Source organism: Triticum aestivum, chromosome 5D, assembly GCF_018294505.1.
Source record: "Triticum aestivum cultivar Chinese Spring chromosome 5D, IWGSC CS RefSeq v2.1, whole genome shotgun sequence".
In the NCBI taxonomy this organism is placed as follows: domain Eukaryota; kingdom Viridiplantae; phylum Streptophyta; class Magnoliopsida; order Poales; family Poaceae; genus Triticum; species Triticum aestivum.
The window spans coordinates 37662635-37681905 of NC_057808.1; the positions used below are offsets into that span (position 1 = coordinate 37662635).

Here is a 19271-nt window from a genome sequence, read left to right on the forward strand (position 1 = left end):
CGAACAAACATAATCTGGTCAGTCAAAGCGGGCCTTAATTGGGCTGGTCAAAATAATATTAAGTAGATCCAAAATGGGCCCACCGTAACAACGGCTCTTAGCAGGCCGTCAACAGGCCTAAAGCTCGATAGGGCCGTATAAATGGAAATGGCCTGCGGGCCTTTAGCAAGCCGAAATAAATGTCAATTTTGTCTCGCCCCATTTACTTTACAGGCCAGTAAGAGGCCGAAAGTGTTATGGGCCAGAGGAGGCCCAATTTGCAAACTAGGCTTTTAATAGGCCGAAAGTCGCGTTGGGCTGAAATGATGCCCTGCGGAACATGGGCCCCTAATGGACCTAAAGTCAAAGGCCCAATTGTTGTGCGGGCCCTTAACAAGCCGAGAGACAAAATGGGCTAAGAGTTGGCCCATTTACCGAATGGGCCGAGGACAGGCCTAAAGTCACAGCGGGCTAGAATTGGCCCAACTGCAGAATGGGCTGAGAAAAGGCCGAAAGACGTTCCGAGCCATTAACGGGCTGGAACTGACGATGGGCTGCTAACAGGCCGAAAGAAGCTCGGGCCGCAATTGGGCCCAAAAACGTAGCGGGCCGTTAACGGGCTTAAACTGACGATGGGCTGGAAATTGTCGAATCTAGAATGGGCCTTTGATGGGCCGATTCTGTGTAACTTGTATGGGCCGTACTTGTAAATGGGCCTGACTCAAGTAGGTCGCTAATGGGCCGGCCCGCTTATTTTGACAGGCCCGGCCTTTTCACCGGAATGGGCCTCTGTTGGGCCGTGCCACGTGTCGACGTATCATAGGCGCCTCCTATCCAATGAGTGGATGACATCTGTCCGAACGTTGAGCCAACACGTGTTTCCTCCGGCCAATGAGAATTTTACACGTGGAAAATTCCCATTGGTCTGGGTTGTTAACGGGTTATCAGATCCAAAACCGGACCCGATAGCTTAACGGCGTCCCGTTATGGTGGATGCCACGTGTCGGTCACCCTTGATGAAAACACTTCTATGACGCGCGATTTATCGTCATGGAAGTGGACACTTCCGTGATGATAATTTTCGTAATGTCATGGAACACTTCTACGACAGCACAGGTATGACTATCTTGATTCTGTCATAAATTTGTCATGGATGTACATGCATGACAGAAAACGTGACCTACTGTGACAAACACGTATCATCATGGAAGTGCCTTTTTTTGTAGTGAATAGTGATCCAGGAGTAGATCACTAGACATCGGCCAAAATTATCCTTAGAGGACTAAGGAATATTTCTCGGTTATGGAGGTGATAAAGAGTTACGTCAATGCAAGCTTTTACACTGATCCAGATGACTCCGAGTCTCCATCTGGATACGTATTGAAAGTAGGAGCAATTAGATAGAGTAGCTCCATGCAGAGCATTGTAGACATAGAAATTTGCGAAATACATACGGATCAGAATGTGGCAGACCCGTTGACTAAACCTCTCTCACAAGCAAAACATGATCATACCTTAGTACTCTTTGGGTGTTAATCACATAGCGATGTGAACTAGATTATTGACTCTAGTAAACTCTTTGGGTACTGGTCACATGGCGATCTGAACTATGGGTGTTAATCACATGACGAAGTGAACTAGATTATTAACTCTAGTGCAAGTGGGAGACTGAAGTAAATATGCCCTAGAGGCAATAATAAAGTTGTTATTTTATATTTCCTTATTCATGAAAAAGGTTTATTATTCATGCTAGAATTGATCGGAAACTTAAATACATGTGTGAATACAAAAACAAATACTGTGTCCCTAGTGAGCCTCTACTAGACTAGCTCGTTGATCAAAGATGGTTAAGGATTCCTAACCATGGACATGTGTTGTCATTTGATAACAGGATCACATCATTAGGAGAATGATGTGATGGACAAGACCCATCCGTTAGCTTAGCATATTGATCGTTCAGTTTATTGCTATTGCTTTCTTCATGTCAAATACATATTCCTTCGACTATGAGATTATGCAACTCCCGGATACCGGAGGAACGCCTTGTGTGCTATCAAACGTCACAACGTAACTGGGTGATCATAAAGATGCTCTACAGGTAGCTCCGAAGGTGTTTGTTGAGTTGGCATAGGTCGAGATTAGGATTTGTCACTCCGAGTATCAGAGAGGTATCTCTGGGCCCTCTCGGTAATACACATCATAAGCTTGCAAGCAAACGACTAAGGAGTTAGTCACAAGGTGATGTATTACGGAACGATAAAGAGACTTGCCGGTAACGAGATTGAACTAGTATGAAGATACCGATGATCGAATCTCGGGCAAGTAATATACCGATGGACAAAGGGAATTACGTATGTTGTCATAACGGTTCGGCCGATAAAGATCTTCGTAGAATATGTAGGAGCCAATATGGGCATCCAGGTTCCGCTATTGGTTATTGACCGGAGAGGTGTCTCGGTCATGTCTACATAGTTCTCGAACCCGTAGGGTCCGCACGCTTAACGTTTGTTGACGATATAGTGTTATATGAGTTATATGATTTGGTGACCGAATGTTGTTCAGAGTCGCGGATGAGATCACGGACATGATGAGGAGTCTCAAAATGGTCGAGAGGTAAAGACTGCTATAGGATGATGGTATTCGGACACCGGAAGTGTTTCGGGAGGTACCGAGTACTTATCGGGTCACCGGAAGGGGTTCCGGGCACCCCCGGCAAAAGATATGGGCCTTATGGGCCAAGAGAGGGAACGCACCAGCCACAAGGGGCTGGTGCGCCCCCCATAGAAGGCCGACCTAGGAGGAGAAGGAAAGAGGGGAAGGGAAAGGAAAGTGTGGAGTAGGACTCCCCCTTCCTTCCCGACCCCCTCTCTACTTCCCCCTCGGTTATATATGGCAGGGGGCGCGGCTTGGGAGGGACTCCAAGTAGGATTCCTCCTGCTTGGGAGCCTCCTATGGCTGCTCCTCCCTCCCTCCCACCTATATATACGTGGGAGGGGGGCGCCTAGCACACACCAGAGACAGTTGCCTAGCCGTGTGCGGCACCCCCCTCCACTGTCTACACCCCCGGTCATATTTTCGTAGTGCTTAGGCGAGGCCCTGCGGAGATCACTTCACCATCACCGTCACCACGCCGTTGTGCTGACGGAACTCATCTACTACCTCGACGTCTTGCTGGATCAAGAAGGCGAGGGACATCACCGAGCTGCACGTGTGCAGAACGCGGAGGTGCCGCGCGTTCAGTACTTGATCGGTTGAAGCGCGAAGAAGTTCGACTACATCAACCGCGTTGTAAACGCTTCTGCTTACGGTCTATGAGGGTACGTAGACACACTCTCCCCTCGTTGCTATGCATCTCCTTGATAGATCTTGCGTGTGCGTAGAATTTTTTTGTTTTCCATGCAACGATTCCCAACAGCGGCTTGGGAGGGATCCCAAGTAGGATTCCTCCTACTTGGGTGCCTCCTTTGGCTGCTCCTCCCTCCCTCCCACCTATATATATGTGGGAGGGGGGCGCCTAGCACATAACAGACAATTGCCTAGCCATGTGCGGCGCCCCCTCCACAATTTACACCTCTGGTCATATTTTCGTAGTGCTTAGGCGAAGCCCTGCGGAGATAGCTTCACCATCACCGTCAGCACGCCGTCGTGCTGTCGGAACTCATCCACTACCTCGCCGTCTTGCTGGATCAAGAAGGTGGAGGAAGTCACCGAGCTGAACGTGTGCAGAACTCGGAGGTGCCGTACGTTCGGTACTCGATCGGTTGGATCGTGAAGAAAGTTTGACTACATCATCCGCATTGTGAAACGCTTCCTCTTACGGTCCACGAGGGTACGTAGACACACTCTTCCCCCTCGTTGCTATACATCTCCATGGATAGATCATTGCGTGTGCATTGATTTTTTTTGTTTTCCATGCTACGTTCCCCAACAATGGCGTGCCACCTGGCGAACGCCAGCAATATATTGTGTTAGCTATGGCATTTATTGTGAGGCAACGCCAGCATTATGTATTTTTTAGTAATAAAATAATATACCCGGCTATTAGTATATGTGCAACCATTTAAACTTGTAGTGTTAACTTCTCCACAAACAGTAGTGATCAACTAGCTTGCTACCTACAAGCAAAAGTTATCCGGTAGCTAGCTACATGCAAAAGTTATCCTCATCTCACGCAACTTGTTATCCGCTAGCTAGCTACGATGAAGAATGATCCTCATCTCACGCAACTTGTTCCTGTTGCTCTGTCCCTCCTTTCTAAAATAGACTTTGCGGGTCTTCAGTTCTGCCCTCTCGGCCTTCAGGAGCCGTATCTCCTTCTTCATAGACTCGATCTCGGTGACCAGTAGCTCCTTCTGGTCGATGAGCTTCAATTTCTTATCACAGAGATCAGAGTTCTCGTCGATCATCTCTTCCTTCTCTTTCTTGAGGGAGTCATTCAATTCCTTAAGTGCCTTCATTGTACTCTCCTTTGACGCGACAAGCTCACGACTGAGCATGTCCACATCACGTACCGGTAGCTGCTGCTGGACCGGTTCTGTAGATGGGTCTCGTACATATGCCTGGCAAGTCAAATATTTGAAATCATCAATAATGAATGGTTAGATGATATATGTATATATGCATGTGTTTGCAATGCTTATGGATGTTTTTGTAATCTTACCTGGTTGGTGCTTGTTTCTCCTTTGTCAACTTCATCATAGGCCGCGAAGTTGCACGAGGACTGGTAGTGGCTGTTCCAGCTAGTCATGGCTGGAACTTTAAAATAATAACAAGTATATGTTATTATGACAAGAACCAAACACACATGGCAAGTGATCTAATGCCAATCACTACAAAAATATATATAGATAGCATCACGATGTCAAACAAGAATTTCCTTAGTGCTAACAAAAAAATTCCTTAGTTCTGACAAGAACCAAACACACATGTCAAGCAAAGGAGCTCAATTTCATATATACCACCCTTCGCCATAGGATGATGTTTTGCTTAGCCACCAACCATTGAGATTCAATATGCCATGATGCTTGTTGTCGTCTGTCGGCTTGTGGAATAGCATGGTACAACACTGTAATGCATAACGCCTTAATTTGAAAACTAGAGATTTCCACCCTGTAAGATTCTCTATTTTGTTTTGTGTATGTAAGATGGGAATGAGTTTTTGACTGCAATGTTTTATGTATGTTGTCCAATGGTATCAAGCATCAATGAAGACACATAAACACAAGAGTCTAAATAGAAGATTTGAATACAAGACCCGTGACACATCAATAAAAAACTGCAGAACACCATACAATACCAAAGAGCCCCACATCAAAAAACACATGTAATGACGCACCAATTTTCTCTATGCTCGCGTGGAATGAACCACGTTGCTCTCGAGCGTTCATTTAAAGTAAGAGTCGTAATTCAAAATAGAACCAAAGCCACAAGACTTGTGTGAAAATGTATAGAGAAAGATTCAAATATAAATACAACAACTCTGCAGATCAATACCACATGAAATTAATTGTTGTCTATTCACTCGCTAGATGGCATTGTACAAGACTTTGACTATCAAAAGCACCCCATTTAAAATTAACAAACAATTATATATTTCTTCACTGCTCGTAGTGGGTATGGTGGGAATCATTTCCGGCTGAAATTTCAGCTATCCATTAGCAGCAAGCATTGACTTCAATAGGAACCAACACCATAGCTTGGCTAGAGAGCGAAGGCGGATGTGCCTCTAGCCCATCGGGGGTCCAACATCAACATTGATGTCATATGTGTCCGGTGAGTGAAGGTGGATGTGCCTCTAGCCCATCAAGGCTGCAACATCAACATCGATGTCATGTGTGTCTCATCAAGGCGTATCTATCTACTACATCACTAAGCTCCCTTGGATTAGAGGCATTTAATTGAGGACATTGGTTTTGGATTGGGTTCCTAATTTTTATTTGGTCAACAATTTTGAAGGACCTCTCTCGTTCAAGTGAGGTGGGTAATTTTAATTTGGTTCATGATTTTGATAGGTCAACAATTTCTCAAACCAATTGGCAACAACAATCAACTTATAAAAATATACTAGTCTCGCGCACACTATCATTGCCTAACAGAAAATAAATAAATGCCAATATGCAACATTGTGACACCAAATATGATTTTGGATTGAGTTCCTAATTTTTCATGTGGTCAACAATTTCACAAGGAGCTCTCTCATTCAAGTGAGGTGTTCAATCTTGAATTTGGTTAACCATTTTGACTAATTAGTGAATTCTCAAATCAATCAAGAATAGCCAGCTTATAAAAATACATCAGCCTCCCACCCTCTCATTAGCTGAAAAAATAAATAAATGCCAACATGCGGCACTGTAGCATAAATATAATACATGTAGTCACCACTGTAAGAAACTCCCCTACGTGTGGGTTAATGTGCAGATAATACATAATTATACTCCTAGAAAGAGTCCATCAAAATACCACATTATATAAAAAAAGAAAACACACTTCAACATCTTCCCCACACGCCAAACCAATTTTTTTTTATCGAAATCCCAACAACACCAACCGCGCAGCAAAGCGCGTCGAATCCTTCTAGTTATTCTTGAATCTCAATTACATCCAAGCTATGCAAAGCGTTTATGGTTGACTTCATCATTTTTCAAAGCTCTACTACTACAGATTTACTCCATGTTTTCTATAGGCAAACATGAGTGCGGTGATGTGCATTGCAGAAGCTGTACCCAATGTCACGAATGTAATCCCAAAACAAAAAAAAACTGTTGCATCATAAAAAATTCAAGATCCATGGTTTGAAGAACTGCCCATGTGACAAATTCTGGCCAAATAGGCAAGAATTAAGTCCTCTTAAAGAGCCTCATTTAAAACAGAGCCAGCAGCGCCAAAACTTTCACACAGCCCTCACCAAACCAAATCAAAACGCATTTCTTTTCTTTCTAAAAAAGATCGCATTTTTTCGAATACAAATACAGAAAAAAATCCTCGCTTTCTCCCACGCCCACGTCCCTCCTCTCCGCCGTCTCCGTCACCTGCTCCAGTCCGCGACAGACATCTTCCGCCCCAGTCCCCGAGCTCCGCCGTTATCCCGCGCCCGCCCCTCCCTCCCTCCCCCGCCCCGCCCGCCTCCTCGCCGCCCGCGCGAATTCCCAAATCCCCAGGGGCTCTCGCGCGCTCGCATCCCTCCCACACCTCCTCGCGATCCCATCTCCTCGCGCGGCCGCCGGCGGAGCCTAGGGTTCAGGCGATGGAGGCCGCCGGGGACCGGTGAGCTCCCCTAAAGGCGGCTGTTTTAGCTTCCGTGACCGCGCGGGGGATCTCGAGCTCGCGGAAACCCTAGCTAGTTGCAACGGCGGCGGCCATGGACGTGGACGCGCGGATGGCCACGGAGTCGGACTCCGACTCGGACGCCGCCGCGGCGGCGCAGGCCGGCGGCACCGTGAGCGTCCCCGTTAGCGGGACCGAGACCCCCTCCGTGTCGCCGCCGCCAGAGGCTGCCACGGGGGCGGCAGCTCCTCCGGCGGCGGTGGCCGGGCCGAGGCCGGCCCCCGGGTACACGGTGGTGGACGCGTTGATGGACAAGAAGGAGGACGGGCCGGGGTGCCGCTGCGGGCACACGCTCACGGCCGTGCCTGCCGTCGGGGAGGAGGGCTCGCCGGGCTACATAGGCCAGCGGCTGATCCTCTTCGGCGGCGCCACCGCGCTCGAGGGCAACAACGCAACTCCACCCTCGTCGGCTGGGAGCGCCGGGATCCGTACGGCCCCTTCTACCCGAGTTTTTTTTCTTGTTTCAAATGGTTAGCTGGGTGCTGTAGGTCCTGCTTTCTAGCTTGTGTTGTCTGAGAGCTATAGTTCGAAGGGAAACTGAACAGCAGGCACTGATGTAGTTGGTGATCTTGCTTTGGAGTGGAAGGGAGGGAAAAACACGATTTTGAGGGTATGATCTACTGGGGATAGACGGACTGTGAATTTAGTCTTCCAGTGTCTCATTAAGAGGTAGAATTCAGAGTATTGCTTGCCGCTCTCGCGGGTATAGGCGGGATTGGGTTAATTAATGAGGCTGTGAGAATTTGAGGTGCTACCTTGTTTGGATACTATAATGAGTTGGACATCGATGTGTTATTCACGGTCTAAGTCTGCTCACCTTAATTGGAAGGCTAAATATAGGGATCTTATATTGTTTGAGGTGTAACATAGTCTGAAGGAATTGTAACCGTAACGAATGGTTTAGTTTTTTAATTTTCTGAAACCTGAACCAATCTTGCTTTGGAGTGGGAGAGAGGGAAAAAGAAATCAATTTTGGGAGGGAATGTTTTGTTGGGGATAGAAACTACGTAGGATGGATTGTGAATTTAGTGGTCCAGTGTCTCATTAAGAGGTGGAATTCAGAGTGTTGGCTGCTTGGTGCTCTTCGGGGTTTAGGCGGGATTCCGTTAATTAATGATGCTGTGAGAATTTGAGGTGCTACCTTGTTTGGGAAGTAATAACGAGTTGGAAATTAAGGCGTTAGATTGCCATGTGATTCTGTACTCACGCTTTTAATTGGATGGCTAAATATAGTGCTCTTATATCGGTTTAGGTGCCAAACTTAGTACTCCGAATGTGAGTACAATTAAATTCCACTCACGAGATCTCTGTCTCTGTGATGCCTGCCCTAGTTGTGTTGTCACGTTAGAATTGTTTTAACGTGTTAGAAATAGTACACTATGGTCTCAAACTGGAAATGTTGATTTGAACTTTTATGTGTCCGTACTCTTTATGGAGGTCTAACAAAGGATGAAATAAATTGCTCAAAACCCATACTTAGAGGTGTTGGAGGATCTTAGCTGGTTGGAAGGAAACTTGGTTTATTTAATTCCTTTACTTGAACATGTCTGACTGGTTGTACATACAATTGATTTGCTTAACGATCTCCTTGATGGCAGGTCTTGCTGGTGCCACCGCAGATGTTCACTGTTACGATGTGCTATCAAATAAATGGACCAGGTACTGTTTTGTATTTTTCAGTTTGGTGCTTCAGTGCTGTGTATTACTCCTTTTCCTAAGTTTTTTTATTGATCCCACAGCCTTTTCTGGCTTAGTATAGTTATTAGTTCTGATATACCACAACACAATGTTGTTAGGCTTACTCCACTTGGTGAACCTCCTTCACCAAGAGCTGCACATGTAGCAACTGCTGTTGGAACCATGGTGGTCATTCAGGTACTTTACACTTCTGTTTTCTTTTTGCTTTACATTAATAGGTGCATCATTTTTTGTCAGGTCAGTGCTAATATAAAACTAATTATAATTTCCCTTTCTCATTGTTTTCTGCCATGCAGGGTGGTATAGGCCCTGCTGGTTTATCTGCAGAGGACCTTCATGTTTTGGATCTTACACAACAACGTCCGCGATGGCACAGGTGTTTTTCACTTCACTATAATTTCATTTCAGAAAAATAGTTTTGCTACCATCTGTGCTGAGGGTTCTAAGCCTTCTATGCAGAGTCGTGGTTCAAGGGCCTGGTCCTGGTCCACGATACGGACATGTCATGGCCTTGGTTGGGCAACGATTCTTGTTGACCATTGGCGGAAATGATGGTAGACAATTTTCTTATGTGCTTATATGGCCTAGAATCGTAGCTTCTTGCAGATTGTTCCATCCTAATTGGTTTCAATGCTAACAATACATACTTATTTCAGGAAAGCGTCCCCTGGCAGACGTTTGGGCCCTTGATACTGCAGCAAAGCCATATGAATGGAGGAAACTTGAACCAGAAGGCGAAGGACCGCCTCCATGCATGTAAGTGAAAGCCTTCTCCTTTTGACCGTAGTTAGATTAAGGAGAGAAGAAAATTTTCTATGGTGGCATTGTCTTGGAATCTTGCAGTAATTATTAGCAAGCTGCTGTTAGTGGTGATGATGAGTTAGCTTTTTTTGTGCATGCTACCTTGCCTTTATTAATTATAACTACAAGGCTCTCAGCAGTCCCATTACACTTAGGTTTGCAGTGCAGCGCTTTATTTTGCTCTGGTAAATATGGAAAATCTTCGTCATATATAACTCATTGCTATTGCTATTTTCCAAAGCACTCGCCAGCCAAGTGTTTTCAGGTTTGTTAAGTCGTCTTGTATGAGAAACATCACAAATCTAAATAGAACCTTTTGCTATCTACTGTACTTCAGAGTTACTAGTTATTTGCTGCAACGAAACCTCACATTTGAGTAGCCGCAAGATATTTTTGTATGTTGCTGAAAGCAGAGTTGACTTTAGTTTTTTTATCCTTATGCTGACTGTAGTCTTGTATAATGTTGTTGCTCAGGTATGCAACTGCAAGTGCCCGCTCTGATGGTCTTCTTTTGCTCTGTGGTGGGAGGGACACTAATAGTGTGGTAAGTGACATACTACTTGGCAGTAAGTTCTTCAAGAGTATGGAGCGCAATTTATGAATTACTGATTGGGTATATTTAGTTATTTGACCATTTTGTTAATTTTCTTGTAATAGGAATATATGGTATCTATTTCACGTAGTTTTTAGGTTCAAAGCTGCCATAAGTCACAACAAGGGCTCATGCACTTTTCTCGTACAAGTGATAGTCAGAAGCACTGCATGCTTGTACAGAGTCACCGGCGGGTCATTCTTTTACATGCATGTACTTCTTTGCAGCATAGGATCAGTGAGTCCATCATGATTTTTGAGTGTGCACATTTTAGTCAGTTCACTTGTTAAATCATGCCCTTTAAACAATTTTGGATCAGAATCTGAAACAACCTTTTCGGGGTCCTTTTGGGATTACAGTATTTTACTGTTAGTTTTTAGAGGCAGCGATTTCTGTTATTAATGTCTTCTAAATTTGTGCTCCAGCGTACTCTGCACAGTTAACAATATGCTTTTTTTTGGCTAAAATCATCAGCCTCTGTCAAGTGCGTACGGTCTTGCAAAGCATAGGGATGGGCGTTGGGAGTGGGCAATTGCCCCTGGTGTCTCTCCATCACCCAGATATCAACATGCAGCTGTAAGTTGCCATTTTTTTTCCTGCTGGTTTGATTTGTTTGTTTAATTTTGAGATTGATCTCACTTTATTGTTGGTGCAATGCAATATTGCTATTTCATTTTCATGCTTTAGGTTTTTGTCAATGCACGACTTCATGTCTCAGGAGGGGCTCTTGGAGGCGGTCGCATGGTGGAAGACTCCTCTAGTGTGGCAGGTTCTATTTTTAGAACTTTGAAGTTATTAACATTTTATTTATTACTCCCTCCGGTCCATTTTAATTGTCTTGAGTTAGTACAGCTTTGTACTAAATCTTTCTTCCGTTGGTAACTAAAAGAAATGGATCTTAGTTTATTTGGCTGTAATGTGCAGGAAGATAATTTTAAATGAATTAGTTTTTTAGATTATATATTTGACTATGCTGAACTTCATTTCGCCTCCCTGTTGATACATACGGCCTTTTTTTTTTGCTCAATGGTTTTGTTTTGGAGTGAACTCAATGGTTTTCACTATTTACTAAACATGGAAAGATGCATGCTGTTACTGGTTATATGTGCAGCACATATACCCCTTTTATGGAAGTAGATAGATGTTATGTTCAAATACTTGATATTTTCAGCATTGACCACTTGGTTGATGTTCAAATGCATTACTATTTCCAATCCTTATTTGTTGTGCCATTCTGTCATTCTTAGTGTTGGACACTGCTGCTGGAGTTTGGTGTGACACAAAATCAGTAGTTACAACTCCAAGGACAGGAAGATATAGTGCAGATGCAGCGGGTGGTGAGGCTTCTGGAGAGCTTACACGAAGGTGCAGGCATGCAGCTGCTGCGGTTGGTGATATGATATTCATTTATGGAGGTTTACGGGGAGGTAAACACCTCAGTTTCTAAGCCTCTTCTTACTCCCGACATACATGAATTTTCCTCTGTTGTCCTGCAAGTTCTGTTCTTACGGTGGAATGCGGAATTGTCCTATTGAATCAAAATGTTCGCTAAACCAGTGGTTGCAAATTTACAAAGGGCAGCATGCTAAAATTACCATTCCTGCTTTAGATGTTTGAACTTACTTCACAGGGCTGGCCATTTCTTACGAATTTGTAGTTTAGTTAGTTATATGCAATTTACCTGTTCTGCTTCCTGTTTGCTAAGTGTAAATTCTGTTTATGGGGAGCTATATTGCTAGTTTATCCAGATTAACTGAAGTAACTGATCACTGATATATATGAGATGCTGATCAGTTAAAATGACACATTCATTCGAAATGGTTTTGCTTGTTTACAAATTCTTACTCAGATTTAGTACAGAATGGTCGATAACCTCTCCGAGAACATGTGATTTTTTTTCTCAGTGATTTGCTGTGTTTTGTTAAATGATGTTAGTACTTGGTAGTGCTCTTGTGCATGAAGCTTGGATATTGGCATCTTCCTGTGGGGTAGCAAAGTCGCATGGTTGGTTGATGTTATAAACAATTCAGCCATATGATTGCGCTATTCACAAAATGTTGTCATTCCAGTGTTCGTCCATTGAGGCATCTTTACTTGTATGCTGGTGATGATATTCCTTCTAAGCCTTTTCTTTGTTAGGAAAACTGTAGGAACATCCAGTATTAGGCAATCAGCACATAATTAGATTTTGACTATGCTTACATATTCTTTTTTCCTCTCAAAAAAGGTGTGCAAGGGGTTCAATATTCAAACTTAAATAATCCCTAGTTCATTAATATGATTAAAGCCTCCTGTTCTCAATGTAAATTACCGCACCACATTTCTTCTTGAAATTTGACATCTGAGTTAGCAGAGTCAGAAGACCCCCAATTCGAACCCGTACACCTTATTATGGCCAAATCTCACCAATTTTGGCAACATTTGGAAGCATTATTTCAACAAGTATGTTTTTCTCATTCATAGAAATCTAGAAAAGCCAACTCCATAAATCTGTGTTAGTTACCTGTTTAGAGGTCAGTAGAAGTGCTGCTTCTGACTGATTGGAATTTGGAAGCTGGTACAAGCAAGTCTTTGAAATTGTGTTCAGGATTGGTTTCAAATCCTGCTCAGAAGCGACCACACACATAATTGCTATTCCTTGCACAGTGCATTACAATAAAGTACAGTGTAGCTATCTTATAATTTATCTTTGTTGTTTGTTTACTTTGTTGATTTTGTTTGTGGAGTAGCTGGGAAGAATGTTTTTTTTCATTTCTTTAACATTTCCTCCAGTTTCAAAGTACATAGGTGTTCATTTGTTTTCTTTCTGTTGATGCAAGAATTCATATGTAATTGTACCACAGGTGTGTTGTTAGACGACCTTCTTGCTGCAGAAGATCTTGCTGCTGCTGAAACAACAAGTGCAGCTAACCATGCAGCTGCAGCTGCCACTAATATGCAAGCTGGAGGAACACCTGGCAGATTTGCTTACAATGATGAACAAACAGGGCAAACGACTACAGAAACAACTGCTGATGGAGCTGTGGTTCTTGGAACCCCAGTTGCACCTCCTGTTAATGGGGATGTGTATACTGATATCAGCCCTGAGAATGCGGTGATCCAGGGACAGAGGTTTGCATCATTTCTGTTCTAGACTTGTGCTGTCCATCTTTCTTTGCATGGGTCTTCTGTTCATATTAAATTTGAGCTATATTGAGATGTGTGTTTCAAATCTTTTTTTTGGGTGTATGTGTTTAGGAGATCAAGCAAAGGTGTTGATTATTTGGTTGAAGCATCTGCTGCAGAGGCTGAGGCAATCAGTGCTACTTTGGCTGCTGTAAAGGCCAGGCAAGTTAATGGTGAGATGGAGCATTCACCTGACTCTCCAGACACCACACAAAGCGGGAAGCTAAATTCAAGCCTTATCAAACCAGATGTTGCTCTTGCAAACAATTCAACACCGCCTCCTGGGGTTCGGTTACACCATAGAGCGGTGAGTAAAAAATACAATTAATCTGAGCTTTGTATCCTTATTAATTCCATGTCCTTCTGTTCATTTATTTTCTTGGTGGATTATCCTTCAACTGACAGCAATATATTACTCCCTCTGTCCCACAGTATAAGATCGTTTCTCAAGCTAACATAGCTTGGAAAATGATCTTATATTATGGGACGGAGGGGGTATATCTTAGAGGTTGTCCTCTGAACAGTTTAGCTCAAGTTGCTCGGTGGCATGCTTGACAACATTTTTCTTTTTGTAGGTTGTGGTAGCAGCAGAAACAGGAGGTGCCTTAGGTGGCATGGTTAGGCAGCTGTCAATTGATCAGTTTGAAAATGAAGGAAGAAGGGTTATCTATGGCACTCCTGAGAATGCAACTGCAGCTAGAAAATTACTGGATCGGCAAATGTCTATTAATAGTGTGCCCAAAAAGGTATTCTACTCTGCAGAAACCAAGTTATCTGTGAAAACAAGACATGCTAGAAGTACTTTATTGTAGATTTGAAGAATCTGTATGATAAAAGGTTATATAGTACACCCTCCATTTTTGTGTGAGATGCGGGTATATAGATGAAACTTACTTAGAGGGAGATTTCTAATTTGCCTTAAAATTCTACTCTTGGGTCATTTAACCAGGTAATTGCCTCTCTCTTGAAACCCCGTGGTTGGAAGCCCCCTGTACGAAGGCAATTCTTCTTGGACTGTAATGAGATTGCAGATCTATGTGATAGTGCCGAAAGGATATTTTCAAGTGAACCAAGTGTCATAAAGCTTAAAGCTCCCATTAAGATATTTGGTGATTTGCATGGTCAATTTGGTGACCTAATGCGCTTATTCGACGAGTATGGTGCTCCCTCAACAGCAGGAGATATTGCGTGAGTGTCTTTTTTTTCACCTTTTCCTATTTTGAGGATTTGTTACTATCTTGTCAGAGACCACGTTGATGATCTCACATGTATTTTTTTAAATTACAGTTACATTGATTATCTCTTCTTGGGAGACTATGTTGATCGTGGTCAACATAGTTTGGAGACTATTACTCTTCTCCTTGCACTGAAGGTAGTAACTATCATGCTGTGAGCGTACCATTAGGTTGTTTTTTTTATTTTGAATTGTGATGCCAAGCTCACTGTGAAATTCAGGTTGAATATCCTCAAAATGTACATTTGATTCGAGGGAATCATGAGGCAGCAGATATCAATGCGCTGTTTGGGTTCCGGATAGAGTGCATAGAGCGAATGGTAATGGTTCATCTTTTCATATTACATGTCTGATGTCGCTACGCTTTTATTGCGTGCCTAAATCACTCTGCTCTGGTTTAAAAATTAGGGTGAGCGGGATGGAATCTGGACCTGGCATCGTGTTAATAGGTTATTTAATTGGCTTCCTTTGGCTGCCCTAATAGAGAAGAAAATAATCTGCATGCATGGTGGTATTGGGCGTTCCATTAACCACATAGAGCAAATTGAAAATCTTCAAAGACCGATTACCATGGAAGCAGGCTCAGTTGTTCTAATGGATCTTTTATGGTTAGCAATTTAACTGCTCTTTTTTTATCACACTATTATTGAAAGATCCTCATTCAATATTTTTTTATTGTTATAAAGGTCGGATCCAACTGAGAATGACAGTGTTGAAGGACTCAGACCAAATGCTCGGGGCCCAGGTCTTGTCACCTTTGGGGTAAGCACCATCTGTGTTTTGATTAGATCTTTTCTCCATGTTGGTTCCTGTGGCCTATGAAAACTAACATGCACTGTTACCACAGCCTGACCGTGTTATGGAGTTCTGCAACAACAATGACCTACAATTAATTGTGCGAGCACACGAGTGTGTGATGGATGGCTTTGAGCGTTTCGCCCAAGGTCACTTGATCACCCTCTTCTCGGCAACAAACTACTGTGGTATGGACATGTTATTCTTGCATAATTTATTCTTGTCATCCCTTGCAGTTGGACTGGCCCCATTTGCTCATACATTATATGCACAGGTACGGCAAACAACGCAGGTGCAATCTTAGTTCTGGGAAGGGACCTTGTGGTTGTCCCAAAACTCATTCATCCTTTGCCACCTGCCATTACATCTCCTGAGACATCCCCGGAGCATCATATTGAGGACACATGGATGCAGGTAGGCTGCTTTATTGAAAGACACTGATGTATTTGCACGAGGTCATAACGTTGTTTGCCCACTTCTAACTCCCATCTTGTGTTAAAACCAGGAACTAAATGCCAACAGGCCACCAACTCCGACCAGGGGCCGCCCTCAAGCAGCTAGCAATGACCGAGCAGGCCCTCTTGCGTGGATATAGCGGCTTCGCGGCATGCTGAAGCAATCTGTTCTAAGTCTCCGTCAGTGGGTCCTGGCTATATTTATCCATTCTGCCCACAGGCGGATGATCTTATGCCCAGGTGACATGCTATCCCACAGCAATGGCAACAGGAAATCTTTTGCGGGGATCATCTAAGCTTAGCGATCTGAGGGCAAAGGCGCAGAAGTTTTGCCGGTCACCTCGGACAGAGCTCTCCAAGCTTTTCCCTAAACATGACAAGTAGAGGAGCCGGCCATCGGCTTACCGATAGATCCTGCCTGCTAGGCTTCACCTGTACATATGCGCAGATGCCAGCCGGCAGATAGATGGGGTGTATGTTGTTTTGTCGACAGATTGGAGGGGGCAGAAGGGGATGATAGTGTTACTGTACTAGGTATTCTTTTCCTGTGTCTAGTTTCTTTTTCCCAACATGTTGCAAAGTAATGGAGTGGCCAAAGGAGGAGTAAACTTCATTTGATGGGGGCCTGTCTGCCAGCCCTTGTAAAATAGTGGTATTCACCTGTTTGTGTTATCACAGTGCCCCCTCTCACTGTAATTTGTCTCTGGTGCTTGTGTACAATACCATTCTTTTTCTGTTTAAAGGTTTTTGGTGGTGGTGAGCACAATTGGTGATTTAATTTAATTTATTGTAGGAGCTGCCCAGTTTTTACATCTTTGTTGTGTTTATTTTGGTGGATGCAGTTTTACCGGTTCTTTTTAACCCTGGACAATTCTGATAGGAAACAACTTTGGCACTGTAGAAGTATTTATATTTGTCAGTGAACGATGTTAGTAGATATCAAAACCAAACCTTGCCATGGAGATTCTGTTTATGTGCAGTGCTGTATATTGTGGCAAAATATCATTGAAAAAATCTGAATTTATGCAGATTTACATTTTTACTGAATTAGCAAACATGTGAGAACTCTAAAAGTTAACTCTTTTTTTTCTTTTGAAAATAACGTAGATATGTTATAAAGATTCACTAGAAATACAAAGCACGCCAAATATATTGAAAGTTACATTAAGGTTTCTAGAACGAACTAGAGGAATTTACATCGAAACTTTGTCTAATCTGTCCCAACAGACGAATTTTTGATGTATTGGAGCCTGGAAGACCGACTCGAAGATGAAGCATCGTCCTTGCAAGGGCTAAACCCCTAATCTATCAACTAGTTAGAGCTGAGGCACCAGGCCCCTCCCTGCCATTGGCCGTCGGAGTGGCAGGCGGGGGTGAGACTTTGCCCTAGTTGCGTCGCAAAGTTAACTCTCTTTAACCAATAAAGGTCGTTTTATATAGATTGTGGTGTTTTTTTTATGTAAAGGACAAACTATTTTCTTGATCCAGATTATATGTACTTTATGACATTGACATAGTTTCCTACAAGGTAATTTAACCATTAGTTTAATTATGTGCAACGATGTCGTCTCACATATATGAATAAACATACACACAATAGAACATTTTACGATAAATCCAGTAATACTGATTTGATGCTTGTGGATGCTACTTCCTTGTTCCGACATTGGACTTCCGTAACAGCAACATCTACCTGCCATTGACTCCTGGATTGTATTTTCATTCTACTTCCTCTGATTTTGTTATAATTTTGGTGTTCAATCAATATGCAGTTTCGGCTAAAAATACAAAGAGTGGGCTTTTTGTATGCTATACAAAGACTGTGCTTGTGAAGTGTTCGCAGCACCAATTGTTGGTTGCAGCGAGGCTCCTCCTATTCTCGATCTTGTATTAGAGAATTGTAACCATCTAGTTGTGGAATAAAGCTCCCTTTTACCCCGGAAAAAAAGATGTGGTAATCCACTCAAATTACCAAGCCAAGCAAGCAGCCATTGTGAGTCGTCTCGTGGTAAGATTTGAGTGGCTGGCGAAGCGGGAGAAGGAAGTCAGTCTACCGGCGAGAGGGAGAGAGTGTGGCCACGGAAGGCCTGATAACGAGAGGTGAAGGAGACCCCATGAGAGACGGAGGAGACCTTGCGCGGCGCTCCGCTCTGCCTCAAACACCTCTCCTCCCTCGCTCCTTATCTTCCTCCCAATGGATAGCTCCGGATGAAGGAAATATGCCCTAGAGGCAATAATAAAGTTATTATTTATTTCCTTATTTCATGATAAATGTTTATTATTCATGCTAGAATTATGTTAACCGAAAACTTAATACATGTGTGAATACATAGACAAACAGAGTGTCACTAGTATGCCTCTACTTTGACTAGCTCGTTAATCAAAGATGGTTACGTTTCCTAGCCATAGACATGTGTTGTCATTTGATGAACGGGATCACATCATTAGAGAAGATGTGATTGACTTGACCCATTCCGTTAGCTTAGCAGTTGATCGTTTAGTATGTTGCTATTGCTTTCTTCATGACTTACACATGTTCCTATGACTATGAGATTATGCAACTCCCGAATACCGGAGGATCACTTTGTGTGCTATCAAACATCACAACGTAATTGGGTGATTATAAAGATGCTCTACAGGTGTCTCCGATGGTGTTTGTTGAGTTGGCATAAATCGAGATTAGGATTTGTCACTCCGATTGTCAGAGAGGTATCTCTAGGCCCTCTCGGTAATGCACATCACTATAAGCCTTGCAAGCAATGTGACTAATGAGTTAGTCACGAGATGATGCATTACGGAACGAGTAAAGAGACTTGCCGGTAACGAGATTGAACTAGATATTGAGATACCGACGATCGAATCTCGGGCAAGTAACATACCGATGACAAAGGGAACAACGTATGTTGTTATGCGGTGTGATCGATAAAGATCTTCATAGAATATGTAGGAACCAATATGAGCATCCAGGTTCCGCTATTGTTTATTGACCGGAGATGAGTCTCGGTCATGTCTACATAGTTCTCAAACCCGTAGGGTCCGCACGCTTAACGTTCGGTGACGATCGGTATTATGAGTTTATGTATTTTGATGTACCGAAGGTAGTTCGAAGTCCCGGATGTGATCACGGACATGATGAGGAGTCTCGAAATGGTCGAGACATAAAGATTGATATATTGGACGATGTTATTCGGACACCGGATGAGTTTTGGGGGTCACCGGATAAATATCG

General features: G+C 43.3%; 1 protein-coding gene across 1 annotated transcript; it reads left to right on the forward strand.

Annotated features, from left to right (window-relative positions):
• The first annotated feature begins 7100 nt into the window (after positions 1-7100).
• LOC123119282 (serine/threonine-protein phosphatase BSL2 homolog) lies at positions 7101-16820 on the forward strand. The gene is made up of 21 exons (XM_044539027.1): positions 7101-7730; positions 8901-8961; positions 9099-9177; positions 9297-9376; positions 9460-9554; positions 9657-9756; positions 10276-10345; positions 10868-10969; positions 11081-11162; positions 11641-11820; positions 13237-13504; positions 13631-13865; positions 14134-14304; positions 14508-14746; positions 14846-14930; positions 15014-15112; positions 15201-15400; positions 15479-15554; positions 15640-15775; positions 15862-16001; positions 16093-16820. Exons 1-21 carry the CDS (start codon positions 7337-7339, stop codon positions 16180-16182), a joined length of 2982 nt encoding a protein of 993 aa, XP_044394962.1. The 5' UTR covers positions 7101-7336; the 3' UTR covers positions 16183-16820.
• Positions 16821-19271: the final 2451 nt, after the last annotated feature.